Source organism: Cucumis sativus, chromosome 2, assembly GCF_000004075.3.
Source record: "Cucumis sativus cultivar 9930 chromosome 2, Cucumber_9930_V3, whole genome shotgun sequence".
NCBI classification, from domain to species: domain Eukaryota; kingdom Viridiplantae; phylum Streptophyta; class Magnoliopsida; order Cucurbitales; family Cucurbitaceae; genus Cucumis; species Cucumis sativus.
In genome coordinates this window covers 12,777,598-12,797,830 of record NC_026656.2, presented here as the reverse complement: position 1 = coordinate 12,797,830, position 20,233 = coordinate 12,777,598, and the positions used below count along the sequence as shown (strand labels likewise).

General features: G+C 28.0%; 1 protein-coding gene across 1 annotated transcript; it reads left to right on the top strand.

The window, feature by feature from the left end:
- The first annotated feature begins 16,715 nt into the window (after positions 1-16,715).
- On the top strand, positions 16,716-19,589 carry ADC (arginine decarboxylase). Its single transcript, NM_001308900.1, is given in 1 exon segment — positions 16,716-19,589. A coding segment is annotated over 1 exon segment (2,154 nt). The 5' UTR covers positions 16,716-17,295; the 3' UTR covers positions 19,450-19,589.
- The last annotated feature ends 644 nt before the right edge of the window (positions 19,590-20,233 follow it).

Genomic DNA, 20,233 nt, shown 5'->3' with positions numbered 1-20,233 from the left:
GATCTTTTTATCTTTAAAAAATATATATATTCTAACATTCTCACTCGTTGTTAAACTAAAAAAGTCCTTAAAACTTGTCGTCTAAGTAACCAAAGATTACTAATGTGAATTTAATATATATAAATATTTTGAACTTATTTAAAAATGAAAAATGTTACTTTTTATAAGTTTTTTTTTAAATATTCATTTATTCTCATATTTTATCGATATTGTTATTGATATTTTTTAGGGTAAAATTTTAAACCACAAAATTATGTTTACATTAACATTCTTGTATTCTCTTTTTTATCTTTAAAAAGAACATATATTCTAACAAAAGAAAAAACAAAAGAGGATAGATTTAGAGAATATAATAATTCTTAAAATGTGAAGAAAATGAGCCAATTAGTAGGAGACGCCATTTTTCTTTTAACAAACTTTTGGACACAATTAATTACTTTAAACTCATTTTAGTTTTATTAATGCAATACAACTTATTCATTATTCATTAAATTTTAATAACATTGTTTGCTCCACATATATTAAATCCTTAAGAAATTTAAAATAGAGAGTAAATCTACAGAGTTCAAATCTAAATTAATACAAATTAAACTTCATTGGTTAAATTGTTGTTTCTATAAAAGTTTAGAACTATTTTATAATTATTTATTTTTCTTTTTTGTTTCGTTGGTGGAAAATCTATTTTTAGTGTTTAGTTTTCAAAAAAACAATATAAAGTAACTATTTTTTTTATAATTGGAGGGACATTTTTAAATATAGGAAAGTAAACTAAATATTTATAAATTATAGAAAAATTTTGTGTTCTATCAACGACAGAAACTAAAAAGAAATTATTTTCATCTATGTTATTGATAGAAGCATATATCAGTGTGTCTATCAATATTTATTATTTCAGATAATATAAAATTTTACTGTATGTTGTAAATGTTTCGTTAAATTTATTTTCTTTCTTTTAATTTTGACAATTTTCCATAATTATAACTAGGTTTATATTAAATGAAAGTAATTATGATGAATTTTTTAAGTTTCATACTTTTTAGTTTTTAATAGGTGTAAAATAAAACTATTTTTACAATATTTTTTCATGCAGTTGTAAGTTAATATCTTTATTCTAATAACGTCAATATTTTAAATACATTGATTAATCACTAATAAAATAAGATATGTAAATATATAAAATAATTGTGTAAAAGCAAAAAAAGTATACGATAATAAGAGTTTATCGAATTAAAACAACCAAATTCTAAACCGATTGAAATCATATAAAAAAGTTCGAGAAATTTTAGGATTACAAAAGTATATATGTGTTTGTAGAGTTGTTTGACGTTGACTCTAATTAAGTTTAAGAAACATAGTTCGATAGGCATAAAATGTATTATCAACTCTAAAGTTTAAATTCAATTTTCGATAATAAAAAATATTCTTGAAAAAGAGAATAGGACGAAAATTTTAAAATAAGAATAAGATTGAATGAGAATATAATGCTATATATTGCGTGAATTAAAATCATTTTGGAATCTATAGAATCATATTCCAAAACGTATATAATGATGATTTTGTTTATCATAAACCGAACTTAATTTGTGGAGACCAAAATTTTGGATGAATAAAGAAAATATATCCATAAACTTAAATAATAATAAAATTTAGAATTGTTGATTTTTTTAGATAGAGAATCATATTTAATTTCTCTAAATTTATAGATTTGGTTCTTAAATTAGTATATGGCCCTAAGTCAAATCATATATACATATATAGTGTAATATGTTACAAATTTTTTATGCAATCTAAATAGATAATAAATTTTATAAGTGAAATATAGAAATATAAAATGAAAAAGTAGATTTTAAAAAGATGTATGGTGGATATGAACACATGAATTTTGTTGATGGGGTTTATAATAATCAAACACCTTGTCCCCAAAGCAAAAACTTCAGGCCGCCAGAGCCGCCGCAGCCGGCGGCTGCTTCTTTCCCAAATAAAGAAAGAAATATGGGTAAAGTACAATTGCCAGTGGAAATTGAACTAAAAAATCAAAAAGAAGCAAAGAGTATAGATATAGATTAAAAAGTATTAAAGTACATGGACACCAATTCAAATTCATCCGAGTCCAAAGTTATTTTCGAATTTATCCTCTACCAGTTATCTACGTTTTTCACCTTTGGATAGAGACATTTATGTGACGTAACTAATACGGTTGATAAATCATGTAAATTTCTACGTTGATTCTTTTAGTACTTTTATTTATCTTTATTTGTCGATTTCATAACCACAAATAAAGGATTAAATTACAAAAATACTTCTTAACGTTATAGTTTGGGTAAGAAATACTTTAAACTTTCAAATGTTTCAAAAATATTCTTAAGCTTTGAATTAAAATTGTTCGCAAATACCTTTATCGTTACTTCTCGATGGAAACCGATAAAAAAAATTCATAAATACCTTTGAGTTTTAAAAGTTTTAAAAAATGCTCTCATTTATCCAAACTTTACACCAATTTTCTCACTAACCTAAATTTTAAGTTAAAACCATAACTTTTTTTTTACTATTAACACAACGAATAGTTTACGAACACAACCAATCTCTATATTTATTGTTGTAATTAACATAAAGTTATTTGTAAAATATAAGGAGAAATTTTTATTTTGGAGTTTTATGAATTTTTTTACAATTTTATGTTTTAATCAAGGTTTAAAATATCGATGTTGATAGGTATATCAAAGTCTTTTTGTTTTTTACATATATCTTGATTTTGATGGATGTTTCTGATTTTATTTTAAAAAAATCAAAAAATAAATTTAAATTATTAAATAAATATTTTATTATTTCAAATGAGTAAACATGTCAATTATTTATATTAGTGTCATTTTGACGTTGATTTTACCATTTTTTCTATTAAAATAACAAACTGAATTATAAATATTTTGCCATTTCTTCTATTAAAAAAAACACAAAATACTTAATTATTAGGAGAATTTACATAAATGGAAGAAAATGGAAAGTGACATTCAAATTTTAGTTATTCATTTTTTACTTTATTAAAATTTTGCTCGACCATAAATAGTTTACCAATCCTTCTATTTTTAAAAATCTCTTAATTATTATTTTAAAACAAAATTATTTAAATATAGTAAAATAATCAAAATATTTAAATAATATAGCAAAATATTTAATTTGAAATTTTGCTCTATTTTATAAGCAATTTCAAAAGTATTATCATTTACAACCTTTCTTCTACTTTACATGTAGTTTTTGACCTATCGAGTTAATACAATTTTAGTTAAATTTAAAGTAATTTAATGTGAATATTTATACTTTACCTAAAATTTAAAGAATTTCACAAATGGTCAAAGACGTAAAGAGGGAAAAAAATGTGTAGTTGATGCTTTGTTCAGTTTCATTGAATTTTAGGTTTCAAAGAATTTTTTTTTTATGGATGATTTGTTTTTAATCATCTTTTTCATTCCACTAGAGTCGTGTAACACATGCATAGTCACATCTACACATATATTTAATATTATAAATATTTTAGAATCTTTATATACATTAAAGTTTGATGTTTAAATAAATGTTTCGATTCTTACTACTTACCATTAGTAATACCTTATTTACCGACTAACAATTGAGTTTGTGTTGATTTTCTTTACATTTTAATTAGATGTTCAAATAGTACGAAGTCGGAGATAACATTCCCGTTCATGCTTCCCATTCCATTATTCTCCATCTTTGTAAAGTTTTGCATTTAATTTTGAGAGAATCGTTAAAAGATGGAATAACAAGCTCAAATTTGTTAATTAAATACATAAATTTCTCCATAACTTTTATATATAATTAATTCTACGTGAATAATTTAAATTTATGAGAATATTTTATATATGTAATAATCAAATATTTAGACTCATGTTTATGTAATAATGATAAACAATATTTTTTTTACTATATTAAAATATATATATATGTGTGTGTGGTAAACGAGATGGAAGAAAAATGAACCTCTCTAGTTTCAACATGTTAATCATCTTGTACAAGATTCATCGTTTAAAAGTTGATATCAATCAATGATTTTTTTTTCTTTTTTTACTTAGTTGGAATCATTTACTTATTCTTTTGTGTTAACATGATCATAATTTACTAGTTAGATCTAATACATAACATACATATCATGTTTTAATGAAGAAAATACTATGCATATATTGATTAACTTATCTACTACGTGTTGATGTTGTAGACTATCTAACATCTTTCAAAAAGAATATTTGAAAGAGAAAAAAAATGTCATCATCAATCCTTTTTAGGATGTGACTAATTAAATATCAAAATAAAGTAGGATTAACTTTTAAAAGAAAAACAAAAGTAATTTCAAAAAAATATATCAAAACAAAATTTAAGTTCAATAGCATGGTTTGTTTGTATGAGCAGTTTCGCTTGAATTTTAACAGTAAAGTTTTTAATATATTAATTATTGATTTATAGGAATGTGTGATCAAATCTTCCGCTTCATATTGTATCAACTACTATTGATCTAAAAAAAATTAGAGGGAGGAGAAAGAAAATCAAAAGTTTTTTTCTTCATTTTGTATATGATGTGAATTTGATATAATATTAAATGATTGTTAGCTTCCTTATGACTTTTAATGTTGGTTTGTTTTCTTTTCTTTAAATTATTTCAATTCTTAAGGGCTCAAAATCATTTATTATTATTGTTGTTATTATTTGTAAGACTAATACTTTATTTCATTAATGATTACAAGGACAAAAATCAAAATAGAGTATTAAAATATAGTGTCCAACTTTTGAATTTTTTAAATTTATTTTTAAATATATTAAAATAAATAAACATTTATAAAAAAAAAATTAGAATCTATCTATCAATATTAATATATTTACAATTTTATGATTTAAAATAATTTTCCTTTAATTTTATTTCTTTTGATCGGTAAAGCATGAAAGTTTCGTATTATCTAAAATAAATAAAGATGAACAAAAAGCTGGTCAAATTATGTGAAAATATAATAAAATAAAAGGTTATTGTCAAATTTTTTATTTTCAAAACCAACCAAGTATTTGATCATTATCTTTTAAGTGTTTTGTTTTAAATATATTTAAATTTAAAATAGTGTTGTTAGTTTTTTTCTTTAATTTATTTTAATCGCTATGCTTTTAATTTTAATCTATATATTTACTTTATGATTTCTAAAATTAGTTATCATTCCTCATAGTTAATTTGATCTTAGTTTTCATCCAACTATTCAAATTAACAAAAATAATTTCTATTGAAAATAGGCAAAGTCTACTTAAGCATTTTAAATTTCAATAACTAAAATTAAATAAATCACAAAATTGGACTAAGTAAACTTTGGTTATACAGTAAATTTTTTATAGTTTTATTATTTTAAAAAACTATCCTATATATTATTTTGATTTTTGTAAGCATCAATCTTAAGGGCACATGGTGTTGTAAAGTCTAAAAAAGACAAATGTAGTTTTTCTTTTCTTTTGTGTTTTTTTCAAGGGAAGAAAAAGTATATATCATCCTAATTTAATTATATCATATAGAATAAACGACTAAAGGTTAAATTGTGAATTCAAACCTTCAACTTTCTCACAAATTATTTAATATATTTATGGCTTATTCAACCTTCTTTTTTCTTTAGGTACATAATCAAAAGTTTAATATTCAATACAAAATTAAATTCTATATTCCAATAGATGCATTAAATTAATAATAATAATAAATCAGAGACAAAAAAGTTTTAAAACCTATTAAATATTATTTAGACTTTGGAATTTTATCGCATACGAACCTATAATTCTTGTGAAAAATCAACGATTAATTTTAATTAAATAAAATATACATTTACATGACATTTCTCTAATATTAATGGTAAGAACAGGAGGGTAAATTAATTGAAGGTAAATGTCTTAATATGTTGTAAATATAATATCAATTCATGAACAATAAATCATTAATGTTAACTTAGTTATAAACAGATAAAAATGATTTTTTAAAAAAAACCTATTTTATCATTGAAATCTTGTAATTTAATTATTTTCCAAATAGTAGTTTTTGACGCATAATATATAAAAATTATATAGGTGGTTCGATTAAATCCTATTTTATTTTCTCTCAACTTTGAATCTCATTAATTATTTTTTAAGAATATAAATGTAAATATTTATTTTGTTTTTCCTCCACACATGCATGTCACATATATATATATGGAAAGAATCAAACCACCTATTCGTTTTTATATGCATGTAACCACCTTAGCTCCAAAAAAAAATAATTTGTAAATTAAAAATTGAAGATACCATGTTTAGAATAATGAATAAATTATTATAGTTTGTGTTTATGATGTAAATTAATTTAGTTTGAATTAGAAAAGTATGTTTTTGGTGTAAAGACTATTTAGTTTGATAGATAATTTTGGTGAGAAACGGTGGAGAGAAGTGGAAGCATGGAAAGTGTAAGGGAGAAAGAAGACATTTTGTAATTTAGTAGAGAAATAAAAGTAATTTTCTGATTTATAGAGAAGAAAGAATTAATTGGGTATTTAAGAAAATGTTATATAGTATTAGAGGATTAAGCAAAGGGTGTGGGGCCGAAGAAAAATGGAGAGAATCTTTGAGAGGAATCTGGGCCCACAAATGGGAGTGGGACCCAGTGCTTAAACACAAAAAGAGAAAGAAAGAAAAAAAAAGATCAGAATCCACTTGTTCACTGTGACGTATAATTGGAGATTACATTGGATCCTCACGGGCCTATCCCCTGATGCCACGTCATTGAAGAGCCACAACGAACTGTCTTTCTATCGTACCCTCCCCGTGATTTAGGTTATTCTAAAAGACTAAAATACCCATGCCTCCCCCTCCCTCCTTTGCTTAATACCTCAGGACAAACCTGTCAAATTCTAAACTCCATCGGACTCCATTACCCTTGTCCCCCCAAACATTATCGAAAAACCATTCTTTCTTTCTTTCTTTCTTTTTAATCAATGTATTACAAAATGGTCCCTCAATTTTTTTTATTTTATTTCTTTTGATAGAAAATTTCTTTTAAATAAAACATATCATTATCTTATTCAAACTTGGATTCCCATTTTGCTTTAAAATGCAAACTAAATGTTTTCTTAAATACTCCTAATTTGAAATTTAAATTATAAGTTCTGATTTCAAAGGGGTATTTAAGTTTTTAAAGAGAGTGGGAAGACATGCCAATGTAAATTTGTCAATATCTCCACACGTGTCCATGTTTCGTCACCACACCTCCATCACATTTCAACACATCAAAACCAAAAACATATTCAAACAAATTTCTCTCCCCTCTCTCTTTCTATCTTGTATTCTTTTATGTTCTATATTTTGTTTTTCGAGTAAGTATTCTTTAGAGTGTTGATTTTCTATTTAGTTTTGGCTCAACTACAAACGAAGAACAAATTATGTTTTATTTTGAAGACAATGAGACATTTCCAAAGTGTTGGCATATCGAGCCATACTACTAACGGGGTTATATTTTGCATATTTACTCTTTTGGAGCATAGCTCCATCGAAGTGCAACTAACACTTTTAGATTTTTTTTTTCAATTCCGTCCTTATTATTTATACTTTAAAAAAGTAAATTTTATTAGTAAAATGTCGGGGTATCATTAAATTATTTACTCATTAATATATTTGAACATGTGAACTTGTCATTCATATTTATTTTGGACGTAGAGATCGATATGTCCATCCAAAAATAATCTGATACAACAACATCCATTTGTTTTTTTAATGGCCTTGATATGTACATGTTTTAAATATGTTAATAAAATGCTGCTTTTTTTATATATAAAATCAATACAATGAAATAAAATTGAAAATTTTGTAAAATTATAATATATGTATGTATGAATTATTAGGTGCATTTAACTCCTATTTTGTTTTAGTTTTTTTTTTCCTTAACAAGTGTGAGAGTTTGACTTTCAATCTCAAGGAAATTAGGAGGAAATTGCTAGAAATGATACAAAGTGGTTTATGTGCTTTTGGGCAAGAACAAATTTGAAAAAGGAAAAAATACTAGATTAAATCTTTTTATTCTCTCTTTTTTTTTTTTTGTTAATCTTTTCTCTATTCTCTCTGATCGTGATATCCAATCATCGTGCAAAGTGTAGCACATGTTCAATCGATACAAACAAAACACGTTCAATAGCTTGTAGATGCTATTTTCTTTCTCTATACTCAGTTCATCCACACAATCTTCTTTTTTATTTTCTTCCTCACTGTTCATTATCTTATATTCACGGATGATAATAAGATCTAAATCTTCACGTAGGTGGAGATTGAAAATATAACAAAATTGAAAGTACAATAATCAATTAAAATTATACATCTATACATAAAAGGAAGAAGAATATAATTTAGAATCTTCATCCAAAAGTTGCATGAAGAAATAACAATTTTTATTCTTATGACAATGATCACATGAATTTCTTTTTCGTTTAAATACACGTGGTAGTGTCTAATGTGTTGGTTTATGCTTTTTAATTTTTGTCTCTATTATTATTATTTTAAAAGTTTCAATCCAATCCTTTGTATTTCAATTTTTTTTATTATTTAGATCCTCTTTGAAAGTGAGAATTAAAATTGACTAATGATAAATTTAAATTCAATTAATTAATATAAATTTTTAGAGGAAGAAATAAAGTTTAGTGAATTTTTTAATCATTCATTCAAATTTCTAAAAGTTGGGTTTTACTCAAGTTTCCTTTGGAAAAAATTTGTTATATTTTATAAATAGTTTTATTCATAATAATTTTTTATCATCAATTAATATTTTAAAACATTTAATATGTGTATGTATTATATATGTATGAAGTGAAGGTGAAGGTGGTGAAGGTGGTGAAGGTGGTGAAGATAAGAGAGTAGTGGTGGGGGCTAAGTTTATTGACCAAATAAATTAATAGTTCCAAATAGTTAGACAAAGACGTGTTTTAATTCAGATTCTAAGTGGTGAAGGTTTCTTTGACTCTTTCACTTAATTCTTATATACATTGGACTTTATTACTTCTATTTTACCTAAATGCATTCTTTCCTTAATTCAATCTCATTAAATAATAACACCAATAATATATTCCTAATTAATATATTATTTATATATTTCAACCTAACCTATTATTCTATTTTCAAACCTTTTCCTCTGTCCAAAATTAAAAGAACAAATTTTAGAATCATTAAAACCTCAACCTCCCGTTTCAGTCTCCATAAAGTCTTGTAAAATAATAATAAACTATATTATTTCAAATGTGTAGTTGGAATTACCCACTAATTAAACATTAAATTTTGATTATTATTATTATAATTAATTGATTCATTCATGTAAACATTTTTTTATTTTGTATTTATTATTGTAGTACATCATATAATGCATGTCTACACGATACTATATGGTACATATTTCAAATCCTTAAAAGAAAATTTATAAATAAATAAGTTTTAACATTAATGAATGTATTTATAAAAGTTTTTCTAAATAGTAATACAACTCCGCATCTTTTTAATGTTTAAGAGGTCTTTTAAATAATTTTATACTTTTATTTTAAATAGTTACGTGACATTTGAAACTTGAAAAATAGTTTCATCCTATTCTTTTTAAAATTATTTTTTTAATCTTAAATATCATATAACAATTTTTAGAAAATAAAAAAAAATATATGTACTTTTAGAACCTTTTAAATCTATTTTTTAAAATTGAACTAAAAATGTACGTTTTGGAAACTCAAAAAACAAACGAGTCTTTTCTTATAACCCTAAAAACTCGAAGACTAAAAAGTAATTTAATTTGAACTTTTCATTATTTGAATCAAATCATCAAAGTAAATAAGTAGAAAGTCTTCTAAATAAATATGGAGACAATACAACGAGAGTTTAGATTGCTATCTCTATATTCATCCTCATTTTAAATGTAATAAGATTTTTTGAGTTGAATGATAATACCTTTGTGGAAACTTGACATCGTTGTTATCTTATTTATTTATTCTTGTAAAGAAAATATATTTCTTTCTTGACAATTTAACTACTATATTTAAAAAATCATATCAATAACAATTCCAATTTGAACACCACTTAATTGTTTCTTTTTTTCCTTTCTTTTTTAGTTTTATAACACATGAGGATTAGGATGTTTGGACATTTAGTCTCTTCGCTAATATTATATATATATACCTTTACCAAGTTAATATATACACAAATTCACAAATGACATTTCATATTATCACATACCAAATGAATATGAGTTTGACAAAGTCGATTTTAACGTGTAAAAACGAGAGATTCAAACATCTAACCTATCTATCACTTAAATATATAAAAGAATTTTAATAGAAAAACGTAAAAGATTTTACCCTTAAAAATTAAATATACATGAAATAGAAACTACACTCGAGGAAGAGAAAGGGAGTGGGTGGGGGGAGCCCTCAAATGTTAAATTCAAAGCACATGGGCGTTTGGCTTTCCCCTCACCTCCAACAATTTCTCCCATTCTTTTTTTTTACCTTTTACCATAATATATTTTAGGGTTTTCTCATTTTCTCATTATTATTAATTTTTTTTAAAAAAACAAGATATTTACATCATCTCACAAAGTGTAAATATTCAAAAAGAAATTACCATACTTGACAATTATTCTTAATAGTACTATAATTGTTTTTTTTTTATTTGTATAAAAAAGAGTAAAATTAAGTGCCTTCTTCAACTTTTCATCTTGTTTGGTAAAGAAAGAAGAAGAAAAAAAAGATAGAATTGTCTTTATCAGAAGGATGAAAAAAGTTTGGGAAAAATATATTTTTTTTATTATTATTTATTTAAAGAAAAAAAAAAGATTCACTTTTTCTTCACTTATTAAATGAAAAAGTCCCTTTTTATTTTTAAAAAAGAAATAAAAAGAAAAAAGAATTGCATGGCGGGCCCACATGTGAAGGGTTGAAAAGCCGTAGTAACGGAAGATGACGGGAACGGACGTCAAATGACGGGGGAAAACAAAAAGAGAAAGACACGTCATTGACTCATTACTCTCCGCCCGTTAAAAAGTAGTTTGACGAGCCGTCAACATGTGGGGCCCTGACCACTTAATGGTCCCACTTGGCAATATCACTTTGCGTTTTTCTTTCAAACAAATTAATTAATTAATTTATGATTTTTTGGGAAGCGGTTTTTTTTTTCTTTTTGTAAAATTATATTTTAAATTAATTTGTATGGAAGCAAAGCAACCCCAAATCATGAGAGATGCTTTCCGTTGATTCCTAGGCCTTTTTTTTTTTTATTCAACTGCCTCTTCTTTTCTTTTATTATCTCTTCACCATTAAATAAATTAAATATATGATTATCATTCCAACTTTAGTTACCATCAATCTAAAAATATTTATGATATAAATAAACTAATATTAGAAGTTACTAAAACAGTATTTCCAACCCTTCAGATATTGTGTGATTTGCACCTATAATTAATTTAAAAGAAAATGAATAAGTGAAAAGAAGACAGGAAAACAAAACGTAATGTAGTGGGAGTAATTGAGAACGAGACCATTCAAAGTTGCCAACCGTTTGGCCGTCGTCCTTTGCTTGAGACTCTGCAGATAAGATTTGTCTCTTTTCTTCCAAATATTATTTCCATTCCTTTAAATAAATATAAATTATTGTCTTTAACAAGACTACAATGACATGTATAATACAAATCATCTTTACCGCACTCAAATATCAGTTTTTGGTGTATGTTCTAAAATATCTACTCAATCACCCCGCTAAATTATGATTACTGTTGGAGCAAGAACAAGATTATAGGTTGATCAGTAGGAAGAAGTTGATAACTATTTCTTAATATGGTCTTTTTAGGTGAAACAAAAGACAAAAAATCACCATAGTTTTGCTTAATAATATCAAACATATCGTTGTAAAAAGACGTGGTGGTAGGGAGATTGTTGTCTCCAAAGAGTGGTATCATGGTTATGCACATGACTTACTAAATGTTGGTCGAACCATCAAATGTCTAGTCATAAATTACGACGGAATAGATGACTATTTTGAGAGAAAATTTGATGGTCGTTCTTTAATTGGTTTTTAAAAATTATTAAAGAAACAAAGTCCAGGTATGATACTCAAACCATTGGGTTTATTCTCTACTAAAAAATGACACTATATTTTGTTTAAAATGTAAATGATGATTAGATTATTCTTTTTCTTAATATTTTTCCTTTTTGAATTTTCCACTTTTATGACTGACTCAACGTGACACGTGGCTTTTTCTTATGACGCCACGTAAACATCTAACTTTCTCCTTTGCTTTTTTTTTTTTTCCTAAATAATTTTCATTATTTTTTGGATTCTTTTTTCTTTTCTCTTTTCATTTAAGTGATGGGATTTCTTTCTTTTTCACTTCATTTTTTAAAATCTTTATTATATGGTGTCTCTTAAAAAAAGAACAAATGTAAGATGGTAGCTAGTGATAAGGAAGAGACATTGCCACATTTCTTGAAGCAAACAAATAAATTTATAATTATTATGATTACATCTCTTAAAGTCTTATTTTCTTTTCACACATGCATGGAATAACAAATCAAATATAATTATTTTTTAAAATATTACTTGTCATTTATAAATTGTATATATATATATATGAAAATTATTTTTTATAAATATAATCTTCATTAAATATTTTTAGATATCTATAGTTAGAAAAAAAAAAAAAAACAGAAATGTGCATGCCAGCTTCAATTTAATTTAGCTGATTTTTCAGTACAGCATTGCAAACAAAAAAAATGTTAATTACATTTAAGCTAAATTTATCATTTTGACTAATTCAAGAGGTATATATTTTTTTATAGAATTTTAAAATGATGTATTTAGTTATTAATATTTTTAAAATGTTATTTTCTTTTAATATTAAGACTATTTTTAAATATAAAAAATTAAATCAAAATATCACAATTTAATATAGTAATCAAAATATCACATTTTAAAATGGTTTGGATTAAAAATTGTTTGGAACAATGTGTGATTTTATATGAAGTGATATCATGATTGAAAGGAAACTAAATCATGTTTGTATGTAATTTACAAAACTAAATCATTACAACTTTATATAATTTTAGTAGATTAATTAATAAAATAACTAATTAGTTAATAATTATAAAAGAATTATTTTAACTGAATAATAGTTGACAAATTAAAGGGAAATGTAAAAATGTACAATTAAATACATTAATTGATATAATTATACCTCTGTTAAAAAATAAATAAGTACATGATTATTCATTTATATTACAACCAACTATTTATTTTTTATTAATTTGAGTTCAATAATACTAATTATAAATTTAATTTAAATGAAATCAGTTACTTTGAATTAAATGGAAAACAATATAAAGAAATCGTTTGATATTAATACAACCAATAGAACAAATTTTTTACTATATTTTAATTAGTCGTAGTTACCTAATTAACATATTTAAAATATTGTTAGCTAAAATTTATGTAAACAAGTAAAACCTTTATTTGTAAGAATGAATGAGTAAATAACACATTTATAATCAATATTTTATATCATCTTTAACTATTAAATAAAAAGAAATCATTGTATTTAATTATTTTTAGTAACTAAATTATAAACCATATATTAAATTAGTGTTTAATGTAAAAGTTAATTTATCAATATTTGGTGCACCACCATCTTTTTGCACATTAAGGAAATAAAAAAGAAGTTTGTTGAGTGCAATTCTTAGTTAAACAATTAATTAAATTATATATTACATAATACTAAATTCAATTCATGATTATATCTATTTTTTAAAAATAGTTTGATTATTTTGCTATTTTGATAATAATTCTTCTTCAAAGCATGAAAATATTATTAGTACTATTTTAATTTACAAAATCGGTAAAACAAATTCATAAATTTTATAAATTGACATATCCGTCCACGTAGGAGTGTTTAAGAAATCAAACAATTCGAACCTTCACGACTCCACGAACTTCAGTAATCTTGATATGAAAATCATAAGATTTGAAAATTAAGATTCCAACTTAAGAACATATCAATTTTAAAATCCTAATAATCAATATGAGAGAATGGATTAAATTTGGATTATCCTTTGATCGAAAATCAAGAGATAATGAGAACTAGTTTCTCACTCCATGTTAAAAAAACGTTTCACAAACAAAGTGATCAAACTTACCCGAATGTTCTTGATATGTAACACTAATTAAATCGAAAATTGTAAAAGAATGGTGATGAGACTCTATCATCTTCAGGAAAATTTTCCATTGATATAAAAATTTCAAATCTTTAAAATATCAAAAACTCATGTGTTGTATTTTGTTTCCAACTTTAAATTGAACCTACTGCAAAGAACATAAAAAGTTCATTCGATCTATAACTCGAAATAACCAAAACCCAAATAAACATATATGGGTATTGGGTACAATAATAAAAACGAAAGTTATAAGGTATGTTTTTTAAAAATAAAATTAATTACAAAGCTCAATTGGTTCTATTCATGTTAGGTGCTATTGACAATTATAGAATAGATTACTCAATTTTCATAAGGTATATTTTTAGTTTTTGAATTTTTACAACCATGTTCCAAGAATAACCTTTTTTAATTTGATACTTTTCTTTTTAAAAGCTAAAAATAGAAACATATATTTTTGGCATTTTATTAAATATGATTAAAGTCATACCCATATTGATCATATTTGTTTTGGGACTTTGCACGGATTTATACGTATAATTTGACAATTAATAACTTTTAAAGGTAAAATATGAACAAAGCATCACAAGTCAATCTTTCAAATAACTTTTATAAGATTAAAACATTCTTATCGATGAAAAAAATAGATTCCAAACAAATACATCTCACGATAGGTCAATGACCTCCAGACATCCAAATTCGACAGCATATTGAGCATTTAGGAATGTTGTATTACAAAAGATCATCAGAAATATCTCTTACATCACGAATCTTGACGTCACCCGAATGCAAAATTAAAAATTGGCAAGATAGAACACAACCCAAATAGTCCCAAAGCACCCACCCTAACCATTTGTTTGTTTGACAAGACTCCAAATGACATTCATGTTCAACTTTCAAATGTTTGTATAGGAATCAACACGTCATTTTGACTTTACAAAGAATTCGATGCATTTTTTTAAGTCTTTTAATATTCTTATCATGTCACTTTTTTTATTTATTTACGTTTTACTTTGAAATCTATAGTAAAAATGTAATTGAGATTTAATAGAATCTTTTATTTTAGCATAGATAAAAGAATTAGAAACAAATCATGTTTATAAACTATAGAGATAAAGTTCCAAGAAATTTAACGAGAATTTCACATTTTTTTCTTTGAATAGTGCAAAAACAAGCGAGGTATAATAATCTGAACCTTAGTTACCATTTAGTTTTGCTCCCTTTGCTATTGGTAACATTTTTCCGACAACATAACCCTATCTCAACTAATATAGACATGTTGAGTAAAAAAAACGAGAAGTCCAAATATTTCGTCCGAGAATTAAAATATTTCAATTCATCATACTTACTTAAAAGTTAAATCAAATTTGAGGACTATGCAAATTCTTAAACAAGTAGTGTTTAGGTTTATTGGTACAAAAAGGGTTGTGCACTTAAAAGGGTTGAGTAATCAATAAAAATTCAAACTTAAGAAGGTAAAATGGATCTCATTCAAATTTGGCAAAAAGAAAGTAATTTAATTTAGAATGGTTCCAAGAAATTAAATAATAATAATGAGATTGATGGTGATGAGGTGGACCGTCAAGATCTTGTCACGTCATTTAGTCTCACTCCACGAAACTTCCTCCTACCTTCTTCCTTTTTTCTTTTTTTTTTTTATCGTTTTCCATTATATCGCGATTTTTTCAAATTAATTGCTTACTATTCTTATTTTTTTTTATAAAGTATAAAAATATCCCTCCACTTTTTGACATTTCAAATTTAAAATATTTTAATTTTTAACTTTGACTTTACAAGAAAGAAATTTAGTTTGTGGTTAGAAGAATATATTTAGGTTCATAAATTTAATGGAAAGGAAAGTTGTGGACAACTCAAAATTTTAAAACCTTTGAGCATAATGCATGTCAATAGGGTTACCTTGTAGGTAGCATAATGCATGTCAATAATGTTACTTTTGAAGTGGTTAGTTTGAAATTATGAATATGTTGGGTTTTAAGTGTTTTCTGTGTTTTTATTTGATTGTTGGTATTAGTTTGTTGCTATATTTGTAAATAAGTAGTGTAGGGTGATGTTTAAAAATTTTATTTTCATAAAAGGAATTGTTTGTGTTTGCAAAAAGAAAAGAATTAAGAAGCAATGAAATTGGAGTATTAATTTTGATAATTAAAGTAATAATATTAAAAAGCCACGTAAGGAAGGATAACAAGAAGGGGAGAAGCCTCGGGAGATGTATATGCTAATGGAGGGGTCCCGCATGAAAGTAGGCCACGCGGCAACCCGACGCTGATTAGTCCATTTATTTTGAAGAAAGAAAATTGAAAAATAGAATCTCACTCTTTTTTTTTTTTCTTTTTATAAAAATTAAATTAATAAAAACCGCCAGAAATATTATCGGGTCATAAACTACCGGGTTAATGGGTGGCTGCTATTACGATCCGAACCGAACCCGATTCATATTCTCCTATAAAAGGACGCTTGGTAATGCATGCAAATCTCGCTCATTCTAACCTCGTTTAAACGCATTCCGTCGTCTCCGACGGCTCTACATTTCTCTCCGCGTTTTCTCCGTTAGGTTTCCGTTTCTTCCTTCTTCTTTTTCTCCGCCTCTTTTGCCCGGATAATTCTCCTTTCCATTCATTCCCGATTCCTCTTTGTTTTCTTTTCTTTTTTTTTTTTGTTTTTGGACCGAAATTCTTAATTCCGTTCTTTGAATTCGTTTCCAGATCTGCATGGTGAAGAACAGTTTCGGTGTTTAAGGCTTTGATTGGTGTGTTGTTTTAATTTCATTTTTTGTTTCTTCGTTCTTGTGAAATTCTTCTTCTGACCGGATCGCGGTGGGATATTGCAAGTGTATAGGTGATCGTGGTAAATTTGGCGGTGGAAATAGCTACTCTTTCTGCTTCTTTTGGGGGGGTAGCCGGGGCCTCGGCCTCGGCGGGTTTTAAAGCCCCCACTTGCACAAAACTCTGAAACTTCCATTACTTTTTCTTAACAACTTCTCTAACTACGACTCTCTTCTTTCTTTAATTTTTCCATTTTCTTCTTTTTATTCATTTCTTGATCCGTCGTCGGAGAGATGCCGGCCCTAGCTTATTGCGTAGACGCTGCTGTAGCTCCTCCTCCTGGCTACGTTTTTGCTGGGGATAGCTCTCTTCCGTCGTCGGTTTTATTTTCCGGCGGACCTCCGGAGACTACCATCTTTTCCTCTCCTGACTCTCCTCCCACCTCTGAAAACATGTCATGGTCTCCTCCTCTTTCGTCCTCTCTTTACAAGATTGATGGGTGGGGTGCTCCTTATTTCTCTGTTAATGGTTCTGGGAATATGGCTGTTCGTCCTTATGGGACAGCTACTTTACCCCATCAGGAGATTGATTTGCTTAAAATTGTGAAGAAGGCTTCAGATCCGATTTGTTCTGGTGGTCTTGGCTTGCAGCTTCCTCTTATTGTGAGATTTCCCGATGTGCTTAAGAATCGTCTTGAGTCTCTTCAGTCTGCATTTGATTATGCTATTCAATCTCAAGGATATGGTTCTCATTACCAGGGTGTTTATCCCGTTAAATGTAACCAGGATAGGTTTGTTGTTGAAGATATTGTGAAATTCGGATCTTCTTTCCGTTTTGGGCTTGAAGCTGGGTCGAAACCAGAGCTTCTTCTGGCAATGAGCTGTTTGTGTAAAGGGAATTCAGATGCCTTTTTGGTGTGTAATGGTTTCAAGGATGCGGAGTACATTTCTTTGGCGCTTATTGCCAGGAAGCTTGCTTTGAACACGGTGATTGTTATTGAACAAGAGGAAGAAATTGATTTGGTTATTGATTTGAGCAAGAGGCTGTTTGTTCGTCCTGTGGTTGGTATGCGCGCGAAGCTGAGAACCAAACATTCTGGACATTTTGGGTCTACCTCTGGCGAGAAAGGAAAGTTTGGTCTTACGACTACCCAGATCCTTCGGGTGGTTCGGAAGCTTGAACAGGCTGATATGCTTGATTGCCTTCAATTGCTACATTTTCACATTGGATCCCAGATCCCTTCTACTGCTTTGCTCGCTGATGGCGTTGGCGAGGCTGCTCAGATCTATTGCGAATTGGTCCGTCTCGGTGCCAACATGCGTGTTATTGACATTGGAGGTGGTCTGGGTATTGACTATGACGGGTCGAAGTCTTCGGACTCTGAGTTATCTGTTGCTTATGGACTCGAAGAGTATGCTGCTGCGGTTGTTGATGCAGTCCGCTGTGTATGCGACCGTCGGTCCGTGAAGCACCCAATAATTTGCAGTGAAAGTGGCCGAGCAATCGTCTCTCATCATTCCGTTTTGATATTTGAGGCTGTCTCTGCTAGCAGCTATGAGGTCCCATCCATGAGCTCACTTGAACTTCAGTATCTTGTCGATGGGCTAACCGATGAGGCTCGTGTAGATTATCAGAACCTTTCGGCTGCAGCTTATATGGGTGAGTATAAAACATGCTTGGTGTATGCAGATCAACTGAAACAACGATGCGTTGAGAAATTCAAGGATGGGTGTTTGGGAATGGAACAACTAGCTGCTGTAGATGGACTTTGTGCTCTTGTTGCCAAGGCTGTTGGAGAGTTGGACTCTGTTAGAACCTACCATGTGAACCTCTCTATTTTCACGTCAATTCCTGATTTCTGGGGTATCGACCAGCTGTTTCCAATTGTCCCCATTCATCGTCTTGATCAGAGACCAACCGTGAGAGGCGTGCTGTCTGATCTTACCTGTGACAGTGATGGTAAGATTGATAAGTTTATTGGTGGTGAGTCGAGTTTGCCGTTGCATGAGCTGGAAGGCAATGGCAGTTTGTCAGGTGGAGGAGGTGGGCGATACTATCTTGGGATGTTTCTGGGCGGGGCTTATGAGGAGGCTCTCGGTGGTGTTCACAACCTGTTTGGTGGCCCGAGTGTGATTCGGGTGATGCAGAGTGATGGACCGCATAGCTTTGCGGTGACTCGCACTGTGCCTGGGCCATCATGTGGGGATGTCCTCCGAGTGATGCAGCACGAGCCCGAACTCATGTTTGAGACCCTCAAGCACCGAGCTGAAGAGTTTGGACAGGAGGATGACGATGGTGGTGAGGGCATAGCTAATAGCTTGGCCATGTCCTTTCGCAATATGCCTTATTTGGCGAGTGCGTCTTCCTGCTGCAGTGAGACTGATTACAATGGTGCTGTGGATTCTGGTGCTGGCGATGCCGAGCAATGGACTTACTGTTATGCTTGACAAAGTTTGTTAAGATTTAGGCGTCCTCCAGCCATCCCTAATTAGCTATTGCATTTCTTCTCTAGTAGGTCTGTTTTTGTTGTCCTTATGGGTCCGTCGATGTATTTCCATTAATTTCCCTTTTCTATATTTTGCAAAAAGAAAAAAAAAAAAAGAGAACTTTTTTTTTTTTCTTTGGTGTGTTACAAAGGGTTGTGAGAGCACAGCGACAGTAGCAAAGCTCCTTTTCCTTTGGCCTTCCTTTTTTTTTTTTTTTTAACTTCTCTTTTTTAGTACAGAGAGAGGGGATGGGAACACCGAATCCACCCTTTTGTAAATTCGGGATCTTGTTCTCTCTTGGTTATGTTACTGTGTAGAATTTGAGTTTTCCTTTTCCTTTAATCAGAAAAAAAGAAGAAAAAGAAGCTGTCAATGGCTATTTTTCTTTTCAGAACTCAAATTTATGGTATACCTTTTGAATTGTGATTCCTTTTCTTCTCTTAAACAACTTCTAAGAAATTGGAAAGGATTTAATTTGCTCTGTTTGTTGTTTTAAAAGAAGAGATAAAACAAACAAGTCCTCCATTTATTTGTTTCTCTTTTAGCCTTCTAAAGTAATCAATTTGATGAACTATTGTGAAGTATTATTACTATGTTATGATGATGGTGATGAGTTTCTCTGCGGGGTGTGTTGTTTGTGATGAATGGTCGAATATTATTATCCATATTTTGTATTTGTATATATGTCTGTTGGACTGGAATTTTGCTTTGGAATTTGTTATTCCTATAGGGTGCGGTTGGGGAT